This window comes from Opisthocomus hoazin, chromosome 2 (assembly GCF_030867145.1).
Source record: "Opisthocomus hoazin isolate bOpiHoa1 chromosome 2, bOpiHoa1.hap1, whole genome shotgun sequence".
Taxonomy (NCBI): Eukaryota; Metazoa; Chordata; class Aves; order Opisthocomiformes; family Opisthocomidae; genus Opisthocomus; species Opisthocomus hoazin.
The window spans coordinates 7,282,642-7,305,966 of NC_134415.1; the positions used below are offsets into that span (position 1 = coordinate 7,282,642).

General features: G+C 38.9%; 1 protein-coding gene across 3 annotated transcripts in view; it reads left to right on the forward strand.

Moving 5' to 3' along the window:
* The window catches only part of MAP3K21 (mitogen-activated protein kinase kinase kinase 21), a 43,825-nt gene extending 26,768 nt beyond the window's left edge, over positions 1–17,057 (forward strand). The window contains exons 5-11 of one of the 3 annotated variants that reach the window (XM_075412246.1): positions 2,927–3,167; positions 4,967–5,089; positions 7,808–7,948; positions 8,480–8,630; positions 10,187–10,281; positions 11,991–12,776; positions 13,839–17,057. In XM_075412246.1, the coding sequence (XP_075268361.1) occupies positions 2,927–3,167; positions 4,967–5,089; positions 7,808–7,948; positions 8,480–8,630; positions 10,187–10,281; positions 11,991–12,776; positions 13,839–14,260 (1,959 nt within the window). In that variant the 3' untranslated portion in view covers positions 14,261–17,057. The remainder of the gene's footprint in view (positions 1–2,926; positions 3,168–4,966; positions 5,090–7,807; positions 7,949–8,479; positions 8,631–10,186; positions 10,282–11,990; positions 12,777–13,838) is intronic. The other 2 variants (XM_075412252.1, XM_075412260.1) reach the window with 2 other exon arrangements.
* The last annotated feature ends 6,268 nt before the right edge of the window (positions 17,058–23,325 follow it).

Here is a 23,325-nt window from a genome sequence, read left to right on the forward strand (position 1 = left end):
GCGGTAAGTCTGTTTTTAATTAGTTTATTTGGAAAAGAATAGATACTTAATCTCTTAGGAAACACTATTACTTTTTCTAGACTGTCTATCTTTTCAATATGGGCCCTCAATTTTTGCCAAGTTACTGAGTTTTATGGAACCTGCATTTGAGGACAACAAGAGATGGATAATCTAGTGTCTACTATTACATCTTTATTACTGTGTTAATACAGTAATGCAACTCTTCTATTTAAACTCTAAAGCACCTTCATTCTAAATTTGAATTCATGCAGTTTCTGCTTCCAGCCCTTGTTTTAGGTTGTCCAGTTTTGACTGGATGGGAGGAGGATGAAAGTGAGAATTTGCAGCAATCTCTAAGTTAAATGATTAAATATATTTTAAAAACAAAACAAATAACCAAAACAAAAAAACAAACTCAAAACTTTGCTTGCTGGTGTGAAGACAGACTCCTTTGAATTTCCAAGAGGCAGAATTGCCTTTTACGTTAAGCAGAGCGGACTTAAAAAAAAAAAAAAAAAAAAAAAGAGATTTTTAAATACTGTGCTGAAACAAGCTCACTCAAACTTAGCAAATCATATGAAATTTGTCAATCATTTAAATTAAAATTCAAAACAATGATAAGCAGTGTGTATATGCTATAGCTGTGAAGAAACGAAAGTATGTTTCTGAGGAATAGATCCTTCTCCCTGAAACAGTTTACTTCAGTGCTAACCTGTCTTTTGATATCCATAGTCTTTTGGGGAAGAACAGGGAGTGGTTTTTTTTTTTCCCCCTCATTTGAAAATACCAAAGTAGTATAGTTCAGGAACTGGTTTATTCAAGACAAATTGAATAACTACCGACCTGTCAGCCTTACCTCTGTGCCTGGGAAGATCATGGAACAGATCCTGCTAGAAGCTATGCTAAGGCACATGGAGGATGGGGAGGTGATTCGAGACAGCCAGCGTGGCTTCACCAAGGGCAAGCCCTGCCTGACCATCGTAGTGGCCTTCTATGATCATCTTGGTCAGAAGAAAAAGCTCTGGGGAGACCTTACTGCGGCCTTTCAGTGCTTAAAGGGGGCCTATAGGAAAGATGAGGACAGACTTTTTAGCAGGGCCTGTTGTGACGGGACAAGGGGTAATGGTTTGAAACTAAAGGGGGGTAGATTTAGACTGGAGATAAGGAAGAAATTTTTTACAATGAGGGTGGTGAAACACTGGCCCAGGTTGCCCGGAAAGGTGACCAATGCCCCATCCCTGGAAACATTCAAGGCCAGGTTGGACGGGGCTCTGAGCAACCTGGTCTAGTGCAATATGTCCCTGCTCATTGCAGGGGCTTTGGGCTAGATGGCCTCTAAAGGTCCCTCCCAACCCAAACCATTCTATGATTCTGTGAAAGTGGGAGTTAAAAAGAGCAGAAAATTTGGTTTTTTTCTTTCACTGTATGTGATAAGGAATTCTGCTGGCATTGCTGGATACTGATGAGCAGAAGTAGGCAGTCTGCTCTGAAAAAAACCACCAAAGGACACCACAATTAGAAGACTGTACAGTGACGAATGAATTTTAGATCGCAGAATCGTAGGGGTTGGAAGGGACCTCTGGGGATCACCCAGTCCAACCCCCCTGCCAAAGCAGGGTCACCCAGAGCAGGCTGCACAGGACCGCGTCCAGGCGGGGTTTGAATATCTCCAGAGAAGAAGACTTGTCCACAGCCCCCTTGGGCAGCCTGGTCCAGGGCTCCATCACCCTCAAAGTGAAGAAGTTCTTCCTTGTGTTCAGCTGGAACTTAGTTGTGCCCGTTGCCCCCTGTTTTGTTTGCCACCACTGAAAAGATAGGAATAAGATACTCGTAGATTCAGAACTTTTAGCATAGCTTATTTTCAAATGCTGTTTTTGTATTTTGAATAGAATTTCAATTTCCATCCAGGTAGAATTTACACAATCATATGTAAAAATTAAAAAATTGTGTAATGAGAAACATACGTTATCAGTCACGTCATAGCTTCTCCTTGTCCTGTAGTCTCTTTTATTAGCAGTACTGACTACAGCACTTCTGGGTAAGTCTGTTTTGTGTATACTGTGTCCCCATAATATGAAGGGAGATCTACTTAAATTTCAGATATATTTTAATAGATTGTCGAAGCTCAAGATTTCGATAATTTTAAAATGGTAGGCTTGCAGTGGTTTAGCCTTGGGGATTCATTTACCCTGAAAAATTAACTAGCTCCCTCACTAAATTTTTTCCTTCTCAAAAATAAAAACTAATAAAAGGAAAAGGACAGCTCCTCTGTGGGATTGATGGTTGGAGAGTCTGCGTGGTGTAATTCAGTGGTTAGTAGTTGTTTGAGATGTTATACAGATACCTGCTAGATTTTAATTAAGAAACAGCTGTCTTCTGTCTTATGACTTGGTTTATCCTATTACGCTAATCCTCATTTGGTGTAATACTGATTGCTTTTCTAGATAGAAAAGTTCTACTTAATGCATGGCTGAAAAACAGGAAAGGTTAGAAAATTTAAGATAAAGGCATTCATTTGTGTATTCGTCAGGTCATTGACTTTATGTTAGCGCGCAGGAGCTATTGAAGAGCAGTCCTCATGCTACGAAGGAACCTCTGATGCAAAGTACTTTGAGCACATTTTCTGCTAGCTTTAAGCTGATAGTCTTTGATTGGATGTGTTGTCCCTATTGCCAGTGCTTGCCTACCTTAAGTGACTCAAGTTAAAGGTTAAAAGGAAATCTGTATGATGGCTGATTGTGTCTGGATACAGAATCTTGGCTTATGCAGAATGGAGGACACCAGAAGGTCGTATGTGCATGTTACAAGTATATAGTGCATCATGAAAATAGACAAGGAAATACAACCTACTGTGCACTTTATATATATCATTTAATACAACCTTCGCATTATTACTTAGTTTCACTTGTGTGAATCTCATCTTCAGGAGCTTCGATCACGAGAAGAGGAGTTGACAAGAGCAGCTCTTCAGCAAAAATCTCAGGAAGAACTACTTAAGCGCCGTGAGCAGCAGTTAGCAGAACGTGAGATCGATGTACTGGAGCGTGAGCTGAATATCATGATATTCCAGTTAAATCAAGAGAAACCCAATGTAAAGAAGAGGAAGGGCAAATTTAAAAGAAGCCGGTTAAAACTTAAAGATGGACACAGAATCAGTTTGCCTTCAGGTTTGCAATTTTTTTGAAGTCCACAATGCCTGTTACAATTAAGTACACAGGCTTCAGTTACATAGTTAATGTTTCCAGTATTGGCTGCTATTTTAATTTGTTGCCAGGTCCTTCTACCCTAATAGTGCAAAAGGATATGGTAGAGAATTGTATAGCCCTTCCCCCCCCGCCCCCCTCAGAAAACAACTTTCACATGTCACATTCTTGTGGAGTAGTCCTCATTTCAGCTGGAAGAATCTTTCACCTGATTCAACTGGAAGTCCAGTGTATCTGGAGGGACAGGTTACTAACATGGGAGCCAAATGATTTAAGACTGGTTCAAAGGTCAGACTTTTGCTGTCGTTCATCTTGTGCAGATAGAAAAGTACCTTTTTATTACATCCCAGAACTTTCTAACGTGATCAAATATTAGTGCTGTTTGCCCTAAACGTGTAAGTACGTAATAGAAAAACAGCATTTCATAATGGCTGGAGGTGCAGGCGCGGTAGGTTGAAATTGCACGCTTATTGCAGTCACAAATACAACACAGCAGTTACAATCTTTGGTGCCTTACTTCTTGCAAGAAAACACTGTAATAGCAACAGAAGATATTATTTCAGAGTACAAACGTGGTATAATTTGAATGTTAGAATGCGTTAAAATGCTGCCTTTGCAAAGCAGGCGCATATGTAGAGAGCTGGGGGGGGTTTACTGTCAGGGACTGGTTTAGTGATGCCTTTTTAGTGTTGCCACGAGATGGCACAACAGAAACTCAAGGTTACGCCAATGGTTGGGAAGCCTGCAGTAGTGGTACCATCATGCTGGTGTTATGGGCTTCTTTTCAGTGGTTTCCAGGTCAAGTCTGTTAGCTTAATACTAATGCAGTAAGAGCTTAATGCCATGCTAACACAGGTCTGACCAAATCATAGGTGTCTGGTGGTTGGGAAAAGACAAAAAGGGCAGTAGTATTTAGTGTACCGTATCAGCACTACTGAAATAAGCTTATTTTTCCTTACACACTACAGGCTCCCAGAGAAGCATGTTAAATTGGTTTATGCTGGATCACAAGCCTAAGCAAAATGTTAGGTCATTTGTTTCCAGTTCTGCTTATATTTGACTTGAAAAAGTGATAAAATAAACAGTTTTATTCAGAACACCACTTAGCTCTTTGTTGTCAAGAGTCATCCAGATGAACTTGTCCTTGAGACAGTTCTGTTGTAAGAATAGCATACAATCTCATTACACTTATGATGGGGATTAGACAGGGGCATATAGTCAAATTTTATTTCATAAAATTTTTCCTACTTGCCAATATTTGTTGTTGTTCTTTTTTTACTACATTGCTATAATTATTTGTAATTCTGTAGCTTGGTGTCTTGTTTTTCTGACATGTTGATAGATATGTCTTCTTTGTTAATGCTACTTTTTATGTTGTATATGAATTACATGTTAAAAAAATAAGGCAAATCTGATTGCCTTCAATATTGATTGAGATTTTTCTTTCCCTCTGTGACAGCCAACCAGAACGAGTAACAGCTTGTGATGTGAATATGTCTCAGTTTGGGTCCACCTGGACCTACCTGCTTTTGTTGATGTTACTGCAAACCTATCATAAAGTGTCTGTGAAGGCGTTTCACTCAATATCTAAATTGTTACTTTAAGAGTTTAGAGTTTTTCAGTGTTTTTAATATGAACACCTCTTACACTATCAAATCTAATTCATTATATAGCTTTAATCGTTTTAAGAAGTACAGCAGTATGATCTCCTGAAGAGTGTTTTATTTAGAACACTGAAACTGATTTGTTTTACTCTCTTGCAGATTTCCAGCACAAAATAACAGTGCAGGCATCCCCCAATCTGGATAAGAGGAGAAGCTTAAACAGTAACAGCTCTAGTCCATCAAGTAGCCCCACAATAATTCCTCGTCTTCGAGCTATACAATGTAAGTCTCGACCATTTCTGTTTGTTCATGTATCAGTAGAGACTGTTCCATATACTTACCGAACTGCTGGTGGTCCTATCGGATTCCAGACAGATTTCTGTCTGATTTCCATGTCCCTTAACTTGTTCTAACATTTGCAACTTGTTATTTGATGGGAGGGATAATCTTGCTAAAATCATAACTGATTTTAACTAATTAAAAATTATTATGAATGCTTTAAATCATAGCTTTCCTTAATAGCTTCAGGAACTCATTTGTAAACTGACTGGGATAAAACAATGAAGAATCAAAATATATAAAGGCAAAAGGCAAAGCATCATGTTTAGAACCCACGTAAGATGGAAAACAAGTTTTTATTTAGGTATTGGAGTTGATAAAGGAAATGAGTTATGGAATATCAAAAGAAAAAAGAAAAAAAAAATTCAGAGAAGGGAGTCACAGAAGAGGGAGAGGCAAAGAAACAGCCAGCAACCCAGCTTGCTTATGTCAAAAGACAAGCAAACTTTAAGCAAATACAAAACCAGAAGAAAATAAAGAAGAAAGCTTGCTTTAGGTTTTTTGAAAACAAGAGAAAGAAACAAAAATAAAAGTGTGGGTATGCTTGTAGGTCTACGTTATTCCACGTATACTGATGACAGAAGGGAAGGTATGCTCATGCGCATGTAGTGGAGGTACCATGAATATGGAGGAGAACTGATCATGTTGTGACAATGAAGCCCACATTTATATTTGAGAATGACATGTGTGAAGATAGAAAACAATTCCTACAAGATTCAGTGCTTGCATTGCTACTGTCTGATCTGTTGTGCAAAGCAGATTGTCTAATTATCCACATTCAGCGTGGAATGCCTTAAGTTTCTCCACATGGAATCAGTGGAACCTGTTCCAGCTGATTGCTCAGGGATGGTGACTACCTTCTCTTGCGAGGGCAGTCACCTCTGAAGGAAATTACTTCAGAATCTGGCTTTATCAGATGTAAATAAGGAGGAGGGGAAATCAAAATGCATGGGGATTTTTTTTTCCTGCATGTCATTCCATAGCTAGTCTAAAGATTGGTTGTTTGGTTGTTTTTTTTTTCAACCAGCCTGAAACTTTGTTTCAAATCTGGGTAGCAATAAGATCTCTCATCTGCTTTGGAATATCTCTGCCGTATGAAACCCTTTTCATTATTAATGTCTAAAGGAGAAGTGGTGTCTTTTCTGGCAGTAAGTTTGTTATTTGTTTGAACTGTAACTGGTACAGTTCCCTGGCCAAAGACTGTTACTGCCCACATGTTGTGGATAAAGGAGAGAGCTGGACAAACCCTGTCTTGCTTTTCGTAATGAAAATTAGAGATAGAAGGAAAACTACATAAAGTCTCTTTCAGAAGTTAGCTGACACAGGATCTGTGTTGATAGTGATTTCCTGACCTCAAATGTTGTGGTGGGGTTTTAAGATTGGTTTGGTTTTTTTACTGCAGAAAGGTAAAAAGGTTTTTCATAGTAAAATGTCATAATTGTATATAAATGAGACTGTCTCATTTTATTTTTGATTCTCCTTGCTCTGTATGGAAATGCTTGGAAATGAAGCAAGTGTCGTGTATTGGCACAATTCTGAAAACTTGAGGTTTTTTTTTTAATGTACAGCCTTATGTAAGCTATAGCAGTGCCACTCCTTGGATGTGTGCGAAGTGCCACTGGGGATTTTCCTTTTCTTTTCTTTATTTGAGCAGGCATTTGTATTTGTAGGACTAGAACATACAAGACAACATAAAGGCTCTCCTTTAAAAAGAAGTATATTTCTGTTTCTGAGTTTGGATCCCTAGGCTTTACCTAAAAGCTTATCAGATCTCTCAGGAGTATCTAGCTGAAACAATTTAGCTTCCACACCCATCTGCACCTGTGCAAAATAAATTCTCTTTCCCACAATAATGTTTTATCTTGATTTAACTTCAAAGTGTCTTTGTTTCAAGAAGACTTGCTCAAATACAGGTGATTTGAACAGGCATATCTAACAATTGGTTACTTGATTGCTTCACTTTGTCATGAGCGAGACTAGCTCCCAAATCTAAACATTTTTTAAAATAAAAATCTAGTTCATTGTGAATTAAAACAAATTCAGCTGATTTCAAAATGTGTTTTAAAGGGAAGAGGAAAACCAGTAAGATACACATTCTGTATGTCCTGGAATATGCGTGAAAACAGGAATGTAGAGAAGGCCAATAGAGTGCCGTGCTACGGGGGAAGCTGCGCTGGCAAGGTGTGTGGCCAGGCAGGAGGAGAGCCTGTGCCATGCTGGACCACGGGCAGCTAAATGCCACGTCATTTATCACGCAGTTATAACTGGCTAAGCTGTTTTTTTGCCACAGATGTGGCACTTCAGAATGTGGTTTAGTAGGAATGGTGGTGATGGGTGGATGGTTGAACTCGATGATCTCAGAGCTCTTTTCCAACCTATGATTCTATTATTCTCCTAGGTCTCTCCATCATAGCTGTAAGCATGCTAAGTTGATAGCAAGTGACTTTTCAAGTTAGTGGTATACGAAAATCTGCTTGCCTGGGTCTGGTCCTAGAAAGAGGATCCTCTAAACCCTACAGTAAAAACCCTCTGTCATAAGCTGCTTAGTGCCTTTACAGACCTGGGCTTTATGACCCAAAGATAAAAATAGAAGGGAAACAGTTCCATTTCTGAAATCAGCCTGACTAAGATCTTTACTACATTCTCTTAATTTTTCCTCAGTGATTCCCCAAACAGATACACACACAGCTAATGGCCGAAGAAACAGTATATATGTGTACCAGCAAGATGTAGATATCACAAGTGAATATGAACTTCCCAGTGGGGTTATGAAAAAAGGCAAGATTTCATTATGTTTCAAAGGTGCTGGTTCTGCTTAACTGAATGGTTGAGACAGTGACAGACTAAGCATTTAATGAAGGTTAGACACTTCAAAAGTATAATTTGTTTTGGTGTAGTGAGAAAGAAAACAGTAATAATTGTCACAATTGGAATATTGTGTTTCATTTAATACCAGTTGTTCCACAGCATGTATTTTCTTTGTTGGAATTTAAGTGCTCAGTCTAACTCACTTGTCTGAATTACCTAAATATAAGGTTCTCAGTTAAAGGAGGCATGGAAAATATGTTTGTTTTGCTGCTTTATCTTTAATTTGGGTGTCTTGTCAGCTCATAAATTATTTTTCTTGCTTGCTTATCTTTTTGGATCAGTGCAGTCTGTGTGGTGGTTTTTGTAAAATAAAAAATCTCAAATTTTGTCTACTTCTCGTTGTGTTACTGTGTCAAAATGGTTTTGCAGTGGAGAAAATAATCTGTTCTATCAAAACATTTTGGTTTTAGAAGGACTATTTATGTGTGGGGTTTTTTTGTTTGTGTTTTTCAATCCAATCTCCAGTAACCTCAGATGAAAGCAACAGAACTTGGGGAAGGAGCACAACATATCACCAAGAAGAGTTTGAAGATGTGAAGAGAAGTTTTAAAAAGCGAGGTTGTACGTGGGGACCAAGTTCAGTTCAAACAAAGGATCGTGCAGATTGTAAGGACAAGTATGTCTACTACATTTTGTTTGTTTGATAATATTAAGTGTTCTTGGTAACCGAATCACTAACATAGGTGGCGAGTGAGAGAAGTTCTGCCGTCTCTAGTTACAGCTAAAATTCAGTCCTACATTTTAATTAATTCAGGAATTACATTAATAATAAGTAGCTCCCCCACACAGACTTGAGGATAAAACACTTGCTTATCTTAAGGTTTCAGTGGTCTTATCTATTACCTTTTATCTCTGGTTTTTGAGACTTGGCACATACTAGGATGCTGAGCTACTAATGCATACCAGACATTCATGGCCTGACTTCTTTCTTGCCCTTCCTCAGACTGGCCTGAGGAACTGCCGGCATGGCTCCCAGTGGGCACTTCAGTAGAATTAAATAAGACTGCCCGACTTTGCATACGTGAAGCACAAGTCATACCAGCAACATCATTTACACTGACAAACACGGGGTGAAAGGGTTCTGAAAATCAGTTGGACACAGAATCATAGGTTGGAAAAGACCTCATCGGTTCCAACCATCTACCCAACACCACCATTCCTAATAAACCATGTCCTGAAGTGCCACATCTACACGTTTTTTGAACATCTCCACGGATGGGGACTCCACCACCTCCCTGGGCAGCCTGGTCCAATGTTCCTCTTTCAGGAAAGAAATTTTTCCTAATATCCAATCTAAATCTCCCCTAACACAACTTGAGGCCACTGCCTCTCATCCTATTGCTAGTCACTTGGGAGAAGAGACCAACCCCCACCTGACTACACCCTCCTTTCAGGTAGCTGTAGAGAGCGATAAGGTCTCCCCCTCAGCCTCCTCTTCTCCAGACTGAACAGCCCCAGCTCCCTCAGCCGCTCCTCATCAGACTTGTTCTCCAGACCCCTCCCCAGCCTTGCTGCACTTCTCTGGACACGCTCCAGCAACTCAGTGTCTTTCTTGTAGTGAGGGACAGCTCACTACACCTTTCTTGAAGTGAGACACCTTTGCTTTCAGGTTATTTTTTCTGATTTTTCAAAAGTGGAGATTAGCAGTTTTTTTCCAAGCGAGAGATGCTTTTCCTTGTCTCTTCTAGTATATATAATTATTTATGGTGCCTTTTTTTTTTCTTGGTAGAGACATCCAGTCATTTACCTGTGGCAGTAGTTGGTTCCAGACCACCTATTGAAACTGGCTTTATGATAGTTTTGTTTGTTTTAAAGTCACTGTTTAATAAATTTCCAATATTCACATAATTTCCTTGACACAGTGAAATGGTTGTCCAGGTTTTCACCAACTTTTCTTCTTCGATATCCAGTCAAGGCGCATTTTTCATTGGCTTCCTTTTTAGGCCTGAAATTTTCATTTTATAAGGAATGCCTGAGATAAAGCATGTATGCATTTATAATCCTATGACTCTGCTCTTATGTGGTTTTTTTTGTTTGTTTTTTTTTTACCTTGGAAAGTTTTATTATTTTCAAGTTAGGTACTACATGTTTATAGTTTAAAAAGAAAGACTTTTTGCCAAAGTACATATAAGCATGGTATCTGTAATATCAAAATTACTATTGTTATTTCAGAATAAGACCCCTTTCAGATGGCAGCAACCCTTGGTCAACCCTTTTAATGAAAAATCAGAAGGGTGTTCCCTTAGCTTCACTATTTGTGGATCAAGGTAAGAGCTATTTTTGAAAAAGTGAAAGTTGCCATATAATGGCATTAAGTCTACCTGCAGTGTTATAAATTGTATTGCTTGAATTCCTCAAGGATTATGCAGATTATTAGAAGAGTAGTCATGTTACAAATAATTTTCCTGTGCAGAAAACCTGTCTATAAAAAAATGCAAGTGTTAGTGTTAAGATCTTTACATTTCCAGCATTAGCAGCTAAGAATTATATATGGTGTGTGAGCAGTACCACATAGCGGTCTTTTTCCCACATTTTTGAGTTGCAGGCTGATCTGTATGTGAGGTCTGCAGCCACTTTTCAGCTTCTTTTAAAAAGAAATATCTAAATCTTGTAATTGTCTTGACATTTAAAAGATCATTAATGACTTTTTATTGTTAGTGACCTCTGAATAGTTGTTTAAAAACCTGTACACCCTGATGTATTCCTAGACAGTAGTTTCCTGTTTTTTAAATAAGACTTATTTTCTAAATTTTCGTTAAAAAATATGTAGATTTCAAATCTTAATTTTTCAGGCAACATTTTGGAATTTACAGGTAAATCACAAGGAAATACATAGTTAGTCCTGCTAGGATCAGGAGCATCATAGCTGTGTGTTGCTTCTTATGTTCGTTACTATAATGTGCTGTGGCTATACAATATTCATAATAATTTTCAAATTTGCATGCACCTTCTATACTACAGATTCGCTTATCTGAGCAAATTAAGTTACCAGCATCAGGAAAAAAACTGTGATGTAACTCGGTGTCCATACCAGCAGCTAGATTTAAGCCAGCCGGAAGATGCAATGGTAAACTGCTTGGACACATGCTTTTTTTTTTCCCTAGGGCAAAGGCATTTTAATCTTTGCATATACTATATATACACGTAAATCAAGGCTGCACAAATAGCAATTTTATAGATTCATTAGCTTAACTACTAAACCCCTACATGTAGCGAAGATTATACAAGTCTACACATTTGCATTTCAAATATTTCTGTGTTTATTCTCTAGCATTCAGTAGTTGGTGGTAGAATAACACGTGTAAGTCAAACTGCACCTTCCGTTTCGTCATTAGGTGTGATGTCAAATTTACTTTTTACTCCAGACCACCATGGCATAATGAGTTATTTGGAAAAATTTCTGGTATCTCACTGGATTTTGGAACACTGCTTAACTGAAAGTGTTGTAAAGAACGTGTTTCCGATCTTATTTGGCAGTTTGTGTACAGTATATTACTTCACTGTAATCCATACAGAGGAATATTTTCCATATTATTTGAAAAACACTACCAAAGTGTTGCAAATCCTCAAATATCACAGAAAATGCAAAGACAGTATCTGCTGTTCAACTGTGTTGAATGCACAAAGGTTGGGAGGTACGTTCTGCCTCCCTTGAAATAAAGGTAAGTCTTTCAGATATGCTGAGGAATTCTAACAGAATTTGCTTCTGAGTTGCTAAAAAGATGAAGTTGTAGCAAAATGGTACTTCTGCTATTTTAAAGACTGTCAAGAGAACATGAAGAGGTTTAGACTTAGGATGTGTTTCTGAATTTTATCAGGTGAGTCTCTGAGCTTCTGACTGCATCCAAAGGGGACATACAGTATAGCTCAAGATTAATGCTTGTGCAAGTGGAAGGAAATAATGGCGTATGTATGCAGACATGCAATAGCAAAATAGCTGAATTGCAATTTTTAAATATACTTTAATGTTTTACAGGTGTCTGTACTGATAAGAAACTTCTCCCTGAAGGTTTGGACAGCAAAAGACCAAAGCCAATTAAGTTGCCGAATCAGGCCTATATTAATCTACCTCTTTGGAAAGATGATCAGGGCGAGAATACAGTGGAACACGAGAGCTTTGAAGAAGGAACCTCTGCTAGTTCTACAAATAGCACTCCTCAAATGACACCTACAAACAGTCTGAGCAGGACGCTGCAGAAAAAGAAGACTGATTCGGTGCTGTATGGGTGTGCAGTCCTCCTTGCGTCTGTTGCCCTGGGCTTAGACATCAGAGAGCTGAACAAATCGCAGGGCCCAGACGAACTCCTGCCTAAAGAGGAGAAGAAGAAGCGTGATGGGATATTTCAGCGTGCTTCAAAGTTTCGCAGGAGTGCCAGCCCTACAAGACTGCAGTCCAAGAAAGAGGAAACAAGTATTCCATCCCTAAATCCAGCTGCAAATACTGTGAATCTTCTGTCTATGCCCTCCATTTCCACTAAATGCCTACTTCAGTCTGACAGTGAAGATGCGTTTTTAAGCACTGTGCTTGGTGATTGTGGTCCATGTAGTTCTGCTGATGACTTTTCATCTGAAACTTCTGAAAGTAAGAGAAAACAGAGGATACAACTGGCTCCTAACACAGTTTCTACACGATTAAAAAGTCCGGCTTTTAATCTTTGTCTGCAACAAGAAACTCAAAACGTGCCAAATGATTCCTCGACGAAGTTACGTGTGTTTGGTCACAGGCGAACCTTGTCAGATGGGAACAATTTTCAGACTACAGGTGGGTAATTAGGAGCTTAAAATGTAGGGGGATTTTTAAACATAGAAACAGAAAATGTAGGGAAATTAAGCATTCACTAGTGAGTTGCTAAGATTTTTGTCTCACTGTTGTGTGTTAGCTGAGCCACCGTCACTGTGTGTGGGTAAGCCCTCTGTGTCCGAACCCTGAATAAACTACCTGCACTTGGAATAGTATCCTGTTAGGAGTGTGGGTGTGGAGATTTATGGGGAAGAGGTGGTTCCTTCTAAGGCAATACCTATTTTTCTCAGGTATTGCAAAAATAGGTTTCCCTGGTCTTTTTGTGTCAGCAAGAACCTGCTTTTTGTGAAATGTAAAAAATTAGCATTATGGCTGAAATAAACGGCCATTATACATGCATTATGTAGCTGTGGACTTCCTGAGACGGAGAGTAGATTTCTTTAATATAGTTTCACAGTCTGCATAGGTGAGCATCATTTTAGTACTGCACGTTTATTAACTTCAAGAAAAACAAGTCTGGTAAGTTTTGATTTGCTTGCTTGACCTAGAAGTTACATCACATGTTCCACGAATCCTGAAGCTAAGCTGTTGATAAAAATATAAGCTGATAAAAAGGTCTTTAATTCTAGTTTCCATGTAAATGGTTAAGTTCATGATTAACGAGTTTTTGAAAAGAAGTTCTAAATTTCAATACTGGTGTCCTGAGGTGGCTTAAAGGTAATGTTCTTCATGGTACTCTGTAATGTGATTACTCCTAATAACTGCACAGATCTGTGGGGCTTATTCCGGTATTAATATTCATCCAGTTACTGGGTGGTTAATGCTTTCTCTATAGATGTCTTTTGTAGCAATAAAAAATAAATTGTTATGGCCTCTAGCAGAGAGTATTGATGCAAAAATATTGTTTGAGTGCTGCTGGCCCTCTCTTGGGAGACTCCCCACAAATGTATGAGCCTCTTAATTTTTCTGGTGGAAAAAAACCCACTAGTGTTTATGGCAACTTGTTTTTACAAACAGCAAAGAAATCAAGAAGTCACATGGTTTAAATTGTCTTTTTTTTGTTTGGCCTCTCCTTTCCCCCAGCGAATGGATTTGCTTCAACCAATGATGTCTCCACATTACCAGTTGTACCAGTTACTGGAACTCTGCACTCTCCATCTGTTCAACAAAGCAATCACAGCGGTGTTTCGACCGAAAAGCAGAGCGCTGTCAATATTATATCAAGGCCTCGACCTTCTACTCTAAGAAGTAAAATTGACGCATGGCAGATTATTCCACGTATTATTAAACCAAACTCTAAAGACTCGGAATATTTAGAGGGCAATGTAGATCCAGATGTTAACTTCTTGCCAGATACTGAGGAAAGAACTAACTGCCACATGCCCTCATTACTTGATATTGATGTGGAAGGTCAAAACAGAGACTGTACTGTGCCTTTGTGTAGAATGAAGAGCAAAACTTGTCGGCCATCTATATATGAACTGGAGAGAGAGTTTCTGTCGTGAGTGCCTTTCGTTTTAAAAATGTCTGCTTTTTTAATGGGGAACCAATATAAAACTCTTGTCCATCTAATGCTTTGTGCTGCTGTTTTCTGATGTACTGTGACAAATAGTACCAAAATTATTAAAATGGGCAGCTAAATAAGAAAGCGTAGTAGGTGCCTTTTTCAGATGTTCCTTGGAATCACAGCTAGTAACCCTAAAAAGCACAGTGCTGCAAAATAATGTTCTGGGTCAACTTTATAAGCATATTTTGAATGACTAAAGTAACATGGCCACCTCCCCCTGCAGTGTCACAGAAGTTTTCTTTAGGTTTGAGGGCTCTTGCTAGAAATTTAACTTTTGCACATTGAAAAAAAGTGAATGACATACAGTAAAGTTGTTTTCCATCAAGAAGACTTTTGCCTAAGAAGGGGCTGTCTGCAGCTTGCCTCTGTGGCCTGTAGAATTAAGGAGGGGGGCAGGGGATTGAAGGCGCTGGTGCGGGAGGCTCTGTTCACTCCTCTCTGAGCAGCTGTTTGCTTTTTGGCATTTGATGCTGAAACCGGTGAAGGACCAGCAGCTGAATTTGCAGTCTTTGCCCTTGGTTTTTGTGAGAACTTTCAACTGTGTGTATTAGTTTCTCCAGAAAGTTACACTGCTTGTATAAACACTTAGGTTTCAGCCACCATATCGATTTTGAGAGGGTAAACTTTAGTACTGCGATTGGATTAAAGGTATTTGACATACTTTCTAATGTGAAGCAACATTCCTTGTAGGTAAGGATACACTGGAACGTCAATATTTGTACTCTTAACCTTTTGAAGACTACAGTGTTTGCACTGAAAACAATATTCTTGGTTTGGGATTTTTTGTTTGTGGCAGACGGGTTTTCCCCCCGTCTTGTTTTTTACACTCTGCTGCGCCTTGTACTGAGGAAAGATGCTGGGTTTTCAGGATGACTGGTTTTGGTTTTAAGTGAGCCAGCAGGGCGTTTTACTGCACTTGAATTTTAAAACTGCGATAATTTAATATTACATCTTCCAGTATAATCTCTGCAGCTTTTCTTTCTGAAGTTACTACTGAGTGCCCAGTTATTCACATTTAGGAATTAAAGGACAGAAACGGATATGTTTGACTGGTTTTCAGTGATAGAAAGGTTCCAGAAAATTCCAAGTAGTTAATTGTGGTGAGAGGAACATTTAACCTTGATAACACCGATAGTTTAATTTTTTACAGTATCACTAAGTGATTAAATAAAACCAAATGTACAGTATACTTTTCCTGATGAAAGCATTCCTAGAATTAAAGGAACATCCCTCATATTCCAGTATTTGAAGTCTTAATTTTGTGTATCATTTGACATTTAAATAGTCTTCATAAATAAAATTAGATAATGTTAGAATAAAACTACTGTGTTCCCATCAGAACACTGTTTTGTGGAGACCTTTATTTTAAATGTTTTCTTCTCCTTTGCTCTGGGGTCTGGGACTTCAGTTGTTAAATAGAGTACATAATTGCTTAAAATTTCAAAAGCAAGGGAATGAAAAAGAAAGTTTCTGTTCTAAGACTGGTGTGCAGTACAGTGGCTACCCTGAGGATGACAGATAATTTATACACAATTATGAAATCTTAATCACACAAAGCAGAACACAGAAAATGCAACTTCCCAGCTCTCAAAGTGAAAATAGAAAAGGATTTCCTTAAGGTATTAGTTTACCAAAAGTAAAGACATAACCACTAGCTGTCTGTAAAACTAAATGCCTGCATAGCAGATTACTAAGGTATTACATTTTGCTCAAACCTGTTTCTATTTCAGTATTCTTAGTTGTTTGTCAACATGATTCTAATTGCATACTGTTCTTTGTCTCTTCTTTAAACTTTAATTTCATCAGAACACTTCAATAGATGAAACCTTACTCCAGTTTTAATACAAAATGTTTTCATAAAAGAAAATCAATTAGGAGATGCACATGGATCCAATTTGAAGTATAGTTTGATAGCAGATTTATCTTCAAGGCTTAATTAGAATTTTGGAGCATTACGTGTATTCCAACCCTTTCTCAATCAATTATTCCTATGTAATACTGAGAGAAAAGGAGTTGATTGTATTACATGTTTCTGAAGAAAATGTCTCTGGCTTTCTACAGGAAAATCTCAGGTGCTGAAGTATTTTGACATGTAAACTTCTGCTAAATTCTGTTCTGTATGCTTAAGGTTTATATAATTTTAAATGTTGAATTTTGCACCCTGTTTTGTAATCAATAGTATCCGCATAAAAAGCCCTTTGTGAGCAGTATTGTTTTCACTTATCAGTGGCTTATCTCTCTTGTAATTAAACAAGGATTTCTATTCCTGTTCAGTGGATTATTTCCCCTAAGAGTGGGACATATGATCAGCCCAGTGCGTTATCACTAATTTAGGAGTTTGTGTTCCACCTCTTATTCTGAGGCAGTTTAGGTAAGCCATCTCAAATATTTCTTTTATGTGATGCAGTTCTTTTAAGCTATAGTCTGTAGTGCTTTATCGTTCTTTTTAGAGTTTAAAATTATAGGCCAGTCTTCACTAAAATGAAAAAGAAAAAGAAAGAATTGTTGTAATCATGGTTTCACAGTCTGTATTTCACTTGCCACCAGAGAAACTTTCTATAGAGGTATGGTAATCTAGTATGCATTAAGTGATCAGTCTTCGTTAAAAGTATATTTATTTCAATGGAGGTTAATAGCCTGACCAAATAATAAATTATGTTGATTGTTTTAGCATAAAACTGAAGGTGCTTACAGTACAAAGATTAAGATAGACACTTGACATTCTGTTTTACAAAACCTGATGATTTAAATATTTTTATTTAAAAAAAATAAATGTTTTGTAGCTACTGTATTGCAAAGTGATCTGAGTTTTCTTGAAAAAATACATTTTAATGCCTTCTTAACACGTACAAAGGAGTTCTCAGGTGAATAACCAGGAACTATAGACTATGGCCAGCCTGTTCTTGGAACATTAGAATGTAATTGTTACTTTAAGATTAATTATCCGGTACAGTAACATGAATGTTCCTGTAATTTCTTGCAATTGATGTGGGCAGAAACATATGGTATAAGCTTGTTCTTTCTTCCATGTGACTGTAATATGTCTTTTGATGCTTTTACAATATTGGCTGGGTATCTTGGAGGAGGTACAGCAATGGATATAAATAAATTCTGCTTCTGATTCAGCATCACGAATACAGGTAAGGAAGGAAAAATATACTTCTGTAGTGGGGTTTTTGGGGGGTATTAGTTTTTTGGTTTGGGGGGTTTGGTACTTTATGGGGTTTTTTTTTTTTGTTAGGTTGGTGTTTTCTTGGTGGATGGAGACAGTATTTTCCTTGCAATAATATTTTCTAACACCTTCTTTTGTGAATTTCCCTCTTTCCCCATCGCACCATGGGTGCATTAGCCCATCTTTCACTAAGAAGAGGAGGAAGTATCCACTTGCACATTGGCCACAGGCAAGATACAGCAAAGTCTCTAGCGGTGCAGTAAAATCCAAAACTGTAAGCCCAGTCTTACAAAGATATGCCTGTGTAGAGCTTTCACTGAGGCTGGTTAGATAACAAAGATTTACATGGCCTGCAAGTGTCAGTATCGAGCCCAGATTATAAGCCAAGCTTATTTATTTTATACGTGTTGTTATAATGGTAATATTAAGATCTGTATGCAAGTGTGTGGTAATGGGAAAGATCCCATTCTCATTAGCCCCCTCCCTTTTTAATGTAACTAGTCAGGTCACTACAGTGCATGGATTAGGAGGAGCTAATGAGCCTCTGTTATCTAGTACACTTTTTGATGTAAATCGAGGGTGCTTAAGATTGGCCTTAATTTAGCGTACCTAATACTGCAGAGTCCTTGCAAGCGTGTAATGGATTTCTCCCTGAATATAAGTGAAAATAAGCAAACCAAAGATGAGTTAGTGATATCAATACTGTTAGAAATCCAGTATAATCAATGATCTATGTAGTTCGATAAAATAGCTTTTTATTAACCAAAACAAATGCTTTCTATTCTAATAGGCTGGAGATTAGATCCACAGAGCTACACAAGTAGGATGAATTTACTTTTCTCTTTCACAGAATCACAGGATCATTTAGTTTGGAAGAGACCTCTGGAGATGAAACAGTCCAGCCCCCTCTGCTAGAGCAGGTTGCCCAAGGCCATGTCCAGTCGAGTTTTGAGTATCTCCACAGATGGAGACTCCACAGCTTTCGGCAATCTGTTCCAGGGTTTGACTGCCCTCACAGTAAAAACATTTCCTCATGGTCAGATTGAATTTCCTGGTTTTTCAGTTTGTGCCCATTGCCTCTTGTCCTGTCACTGGACATTGCTGAGAACAGTCTGGCTTCCTCTTCATTCCCTTTATCAGGTATTTATAAACAATAAGATCCTCCTGGAACCTTCTCTTCCAGACTAAACAGTCCCAGCTCTCTCAACCTTTCCACATACAAAAGATGATGCGGTCCTTTAATTGTCTTTGTGGCCCTGCACTGAATTTGTTTTAGTAAGTCCGTATCGTCCTCGTACTGGGGAGCCCAGAACTGTATCCTGCACTCCAGGACTGGCCTTACTAGTGCTGAGTAGCAGAGGAGGATAACCTTCCTAATGGAGAATGCAGTTTGCCACCTTTCCTGTAAGGACACGTTGCTGGCTTACGTTTGGCTTGTCCACCATGATCCTCAGGTCCTCTGCAAAGCTGCTTCCCAGATGGTTGGTACGCAGTGTGTACTGATGCATGGGATTGTTCTTCCCCAAATGCATTTCCACTTCATGAGATTCCTATAAGCCCAATTTTCCAGCTTGTCTAGGTCTCTCTATGTGGCAGGTCAGCAATCTGGTGCATCAGCCACTCCTCACAGTCTTCTATCATTGCAAACTTGCTGAGGATACACCCTGTCCCAGCACCCAGGTCATTAATGGAGGTGTTAAACAGTATCAGCCCCACTATCAACCCCTGGGGTACTCCACTGGTGACTTAGTGATATTTAAGCAAGTTGTAGTTAATAATGTCTTACATCTCATTCATGTCATGTAATATATTTTTCCTAAGTGATTTAGGTAGGTGCTATTCTTTGATTACTGTCAAAGGTTTTTTCTAGTTAGAAAACAAAGGCATAATGACCACATCCATGCTTTTTTAGTGAAGTGCTTCCAGTGGTTGAGATCTGGCAGCAGGATGGCCAAGTTCAGTGCTGCTTAATGTAACAGCTTGCATCTGTTCAACATCTTTACAGTTCACTTTAAAAACAGTCATCGATTCAGCCTGGGTGACTGAACAAGTCAAACTTCAGTCAAATGTCACATTTGGTGTTACTCCTTTGAGTGATCGTTAATTAATATGGAGACTTGTGCTCTGCAACACTGCTAAACAGACTTTTAAAAACATTTACATTCTATCTGAGAACATCGGTCTTCCCTCCCACCACACCAAAGTATGGAGTTACAGGGTCTGACAGCTCGAATCTGTTGAGGCTGCTGAAGACGCTCATGAATACACCGGTTTTCAAAGGGGAGACACGCAGGAGAGGGCACAACAACGAACTCCTCGGCAGAAGGCTGTTAATGCTTCTCCAGAGAAAGGTGCCTGACGCTGCCGAGTTCTTCGCATGCCAGAGAATTTACAGAAGCGCGATGTTGTCCTTTCTCCCTGCCAAGAGTTCAGATACATCTAGCTAAGGTCTTTGTAGCCACCATAAGTAGTCTGGTCATCTGAGGGCTTGCCAATCAGTATGAAAGCAGGTGGGAGTCTGCATATTCGGGGCCCATTTGGGGAGAAAACGGAAGGAACAGGACTATTCATTCCCCTCACAGTTTTGCAAATCACTTGAATAATCCAAAAAGTTTCTAAACTCCGTTTTATGGCAGACAGGATCAGGCAATAATATTTTACAAAGCCTTTTTACGCTCTGCCACGTTCCAGACTGAAAGTGATGTTTGTTCCTTGTGTTCGATGCCACTTATTCTGCCTGATAAACGTTATAAACGGTGGGAGGGGTGCAAGATTTTTTTCCACACCTGATGGAGCGAGGTAGATGTGCTAGGAAGCAGATGGATCAAACCTCAGGTGTGTCTGCCAGTAGTCTCGGTAGGTCCAAGATGCATATGAGGTGTATATTGTCCAGCGATTTAAGCTATTTTGAGTGCATGATTCCTGCGAGTGCTGGATAATCTCCTGCAGACTATTTTCAGGGGAAGGGTTATTTGCCCAAAGGGAATCCGTTTCTGCTCCAGAAATGGCCTGCGCGTGGTCAGATGCCGCCCTGACTCTGTTGTTAGGGAAAGGAGTAGGCATCTCCTTACTGCCGTCTGGAATGTTTAAGGAAGACGTGGTAATGGTGATTCTATCAGCCACTGTAGTTCTCATCAAAGTAGTTTTTTCACTGTAGAACCCCTGAAATTATTCACACTGCTGGCCCTGCTTTTGATAGCAGGAATTTTTGTCACCAAGGCCCCGATTCCTTTCGTGTTTGTGATGCAGCTACTTGGTGGCTGGCTTTGGGGCTAGGATAGAAACACCCTAGCTTACCCACAAGAAATAACTTGGGTATTTGTGGGCAAGGGAAGAGCATTGTCTTAGTTTTTATTGTACCTTAGCCAATTTAGACCCACTGAAAGCATATCTTCTAGGTGCTTTTTCAGGTTTGGGGATTTCTTTTACTGTAGTTGCTCTTCTCTGGTTAAGCAAATTCTGTTGGTTTATAGAACCAGACCGTTAAGAACACCACCTTCACTGTCATTATCTATAGCTAGAAGATGTAAAGAACAGATATTTATTTTTTGTCTATGGTAACATCACATTGGATAACTGTTTAAGGCGTAGTAAAAGCGTCGTAGCATGGGTCGTCACCTATAATCACTTTAGCAAGTTTGGGGAACACTGCAGAATATATTATACTCTCAGGCCTGCAGAGCTGCTGTGGGGGACTGTTTCCACAGCTGTACTAAGCATTGCACGGTATATTTACAAAAAAAGTATGCCCCAGACTTTTTTTTTTTCCTTTTTAAAAAAACCCAGGCATTCTGAATGCCTTCCAGATAGTCGGAGGCACTCTCATTATGTGCTTGTAGGTACTAAAAGGAAGGAGAGATTCTCTTACAGGTGTAAATATGCTCCTAGAGTACTTTTTCCCCATTTACCTTAAAACTTTTTAATACTTTCAGGGTTTTGAATGGAGGAGCGGGCAATGCTCCCCCTTTCTAGCTGTGTGTGAGCCAAATGGAGGGGGTCAGGCTTACGTGTGCCCCAACAGATATTGTTAAAGGTAGCTCTCTGATAAAAAACACTGCATGAATGTCTATATAGTGTGAATATATATGCTTTTCAAAAAAAGAGAATTACTTCAACTTTTGTGTGCAATGATTGTAGTGCTTGTTTTTAAGTTTTTTTTTTTGATACTTGATGAATTTTTTCTGAATACCTGTGGAAGTCAGGATAGGATGAGGCTGTTACAGCTGAAAAGAAGCCTAAGTAGGCAAGTTTTGTCTCCACTGTCTCTTTTTCTATATATTCCAATATGTTTATCTTGGTGCTGACAGTGGAAAAGCCAGGACATCCTGCAATTCACAAAAGCCTTCACTGTAAAATAAAGCATATTAAAAATAGCAGTTCAGGACTGAGTGTGAGAAGCAATGAGATTAATGAGATGAATATACTACATATGGAACTCTCTCAATATCTAAATCTTGTAATGTAAGCCAATTAGTTTTTCTCCTTGGAAAGGAACTCAAAGGATCAAAATGGGAAAGTATTGGTTCACCATGGTGTATCAGATGACAACAGATTTACAACAGACCAATTGTCTTACGTTTAGTTTAGAGATCAGTTATTTAGCACCCACTTCCATGTGCAGTTATGACATGATTGAGCCTTGATTTCATATTGTGGATGAGGTCAAAAGATGACATCACTGTCATCAAAAGATTACAGTACTGGCCTGGCTGATGCTCCAAGAGCGTGGCTCATCCAAGAGAAAACTATTTACTTGCAATAACAAGGGAACAGATTGTTTCTCTAGGCTTCTCGTATTCCATTTCATTTTTTTTCTTTACTAGGGTAAACCATATAGCTCCTTCAATCTTTCCTCCTGAACAACCTCCTACAAATCGGATCCCTCTCTGGGCTCGCTATTGCACTCACAGTTTGGGAGGGAAGCAAAGCAGTGTCCAAAAATCTCCAGCTGAGACCTTACTTGCATCATCTGTGACAGTGCCAAAAGCCTTGTCATGGTCAGCGTACACCTGCTGCTTCTCCCTTTGCCAGAAGGCTCGTTGTCCTGTCTTAAAAAGAAATCAGGTTAATTTGTCAAGTCTTGTTGAACACGTGTAGCTGTTACCTGTCATCTTTGAGGTGCTTTCAAAAGGGCCCTGACTGTCTTTTCAAACATTTGAAGCAAAACTGAAGGTGAGCTGGCTAGTTTGTAATGTAACACCCCCATACAAAAAAAGTCAGAAGGCCACCATCTTTTTTCCACAGTCTTCTGCTTTCATGTGTTTCTTAGAAATGACTGTTCTAATCTGGTCAGCTTCAGGACAAAGTTCATCAAGCCCAGCTAATTAGTAATGCATTTTTTTTCACTTTCTAAGCTTTCTCTAGACTGCTTTTTACCTAGTTAGGTTGAAGTCTTACCTTTACTTGTTGGTCTTGATTGTGCTAGTAACTGTTTAACATCTGACCCTTTTGCAAAAGATTGATGCAAATCACATAATACTCACAATTTCTTGGCACCAGCTAATGAAGTCATAGCTTTGCACGCCTGCTGGGAATTGTATCGCCACTTTCCTCATGGGCTTTTGTTTCTTTATTTGTTTTTATTACCACTGTATTTATAATATGACTGACTTGGGGGGTTCCCTTCCAATTTCACCTCATTTTGTCTTCATATACACTTGCCATTTTCTAAACATTTTCTACACGCTTTTGCCTTGTATTTGTTATCAGTAAAGAATTCACAATTTACCCAAGTCAATGCTCTTCTATACTTTCATTTCTCTCACTCTGAAATAGTTTGAAGCCATGCCCTTGATCCAAAGTTTCTAACTTCTTTCCCCCTTATGTTTTTC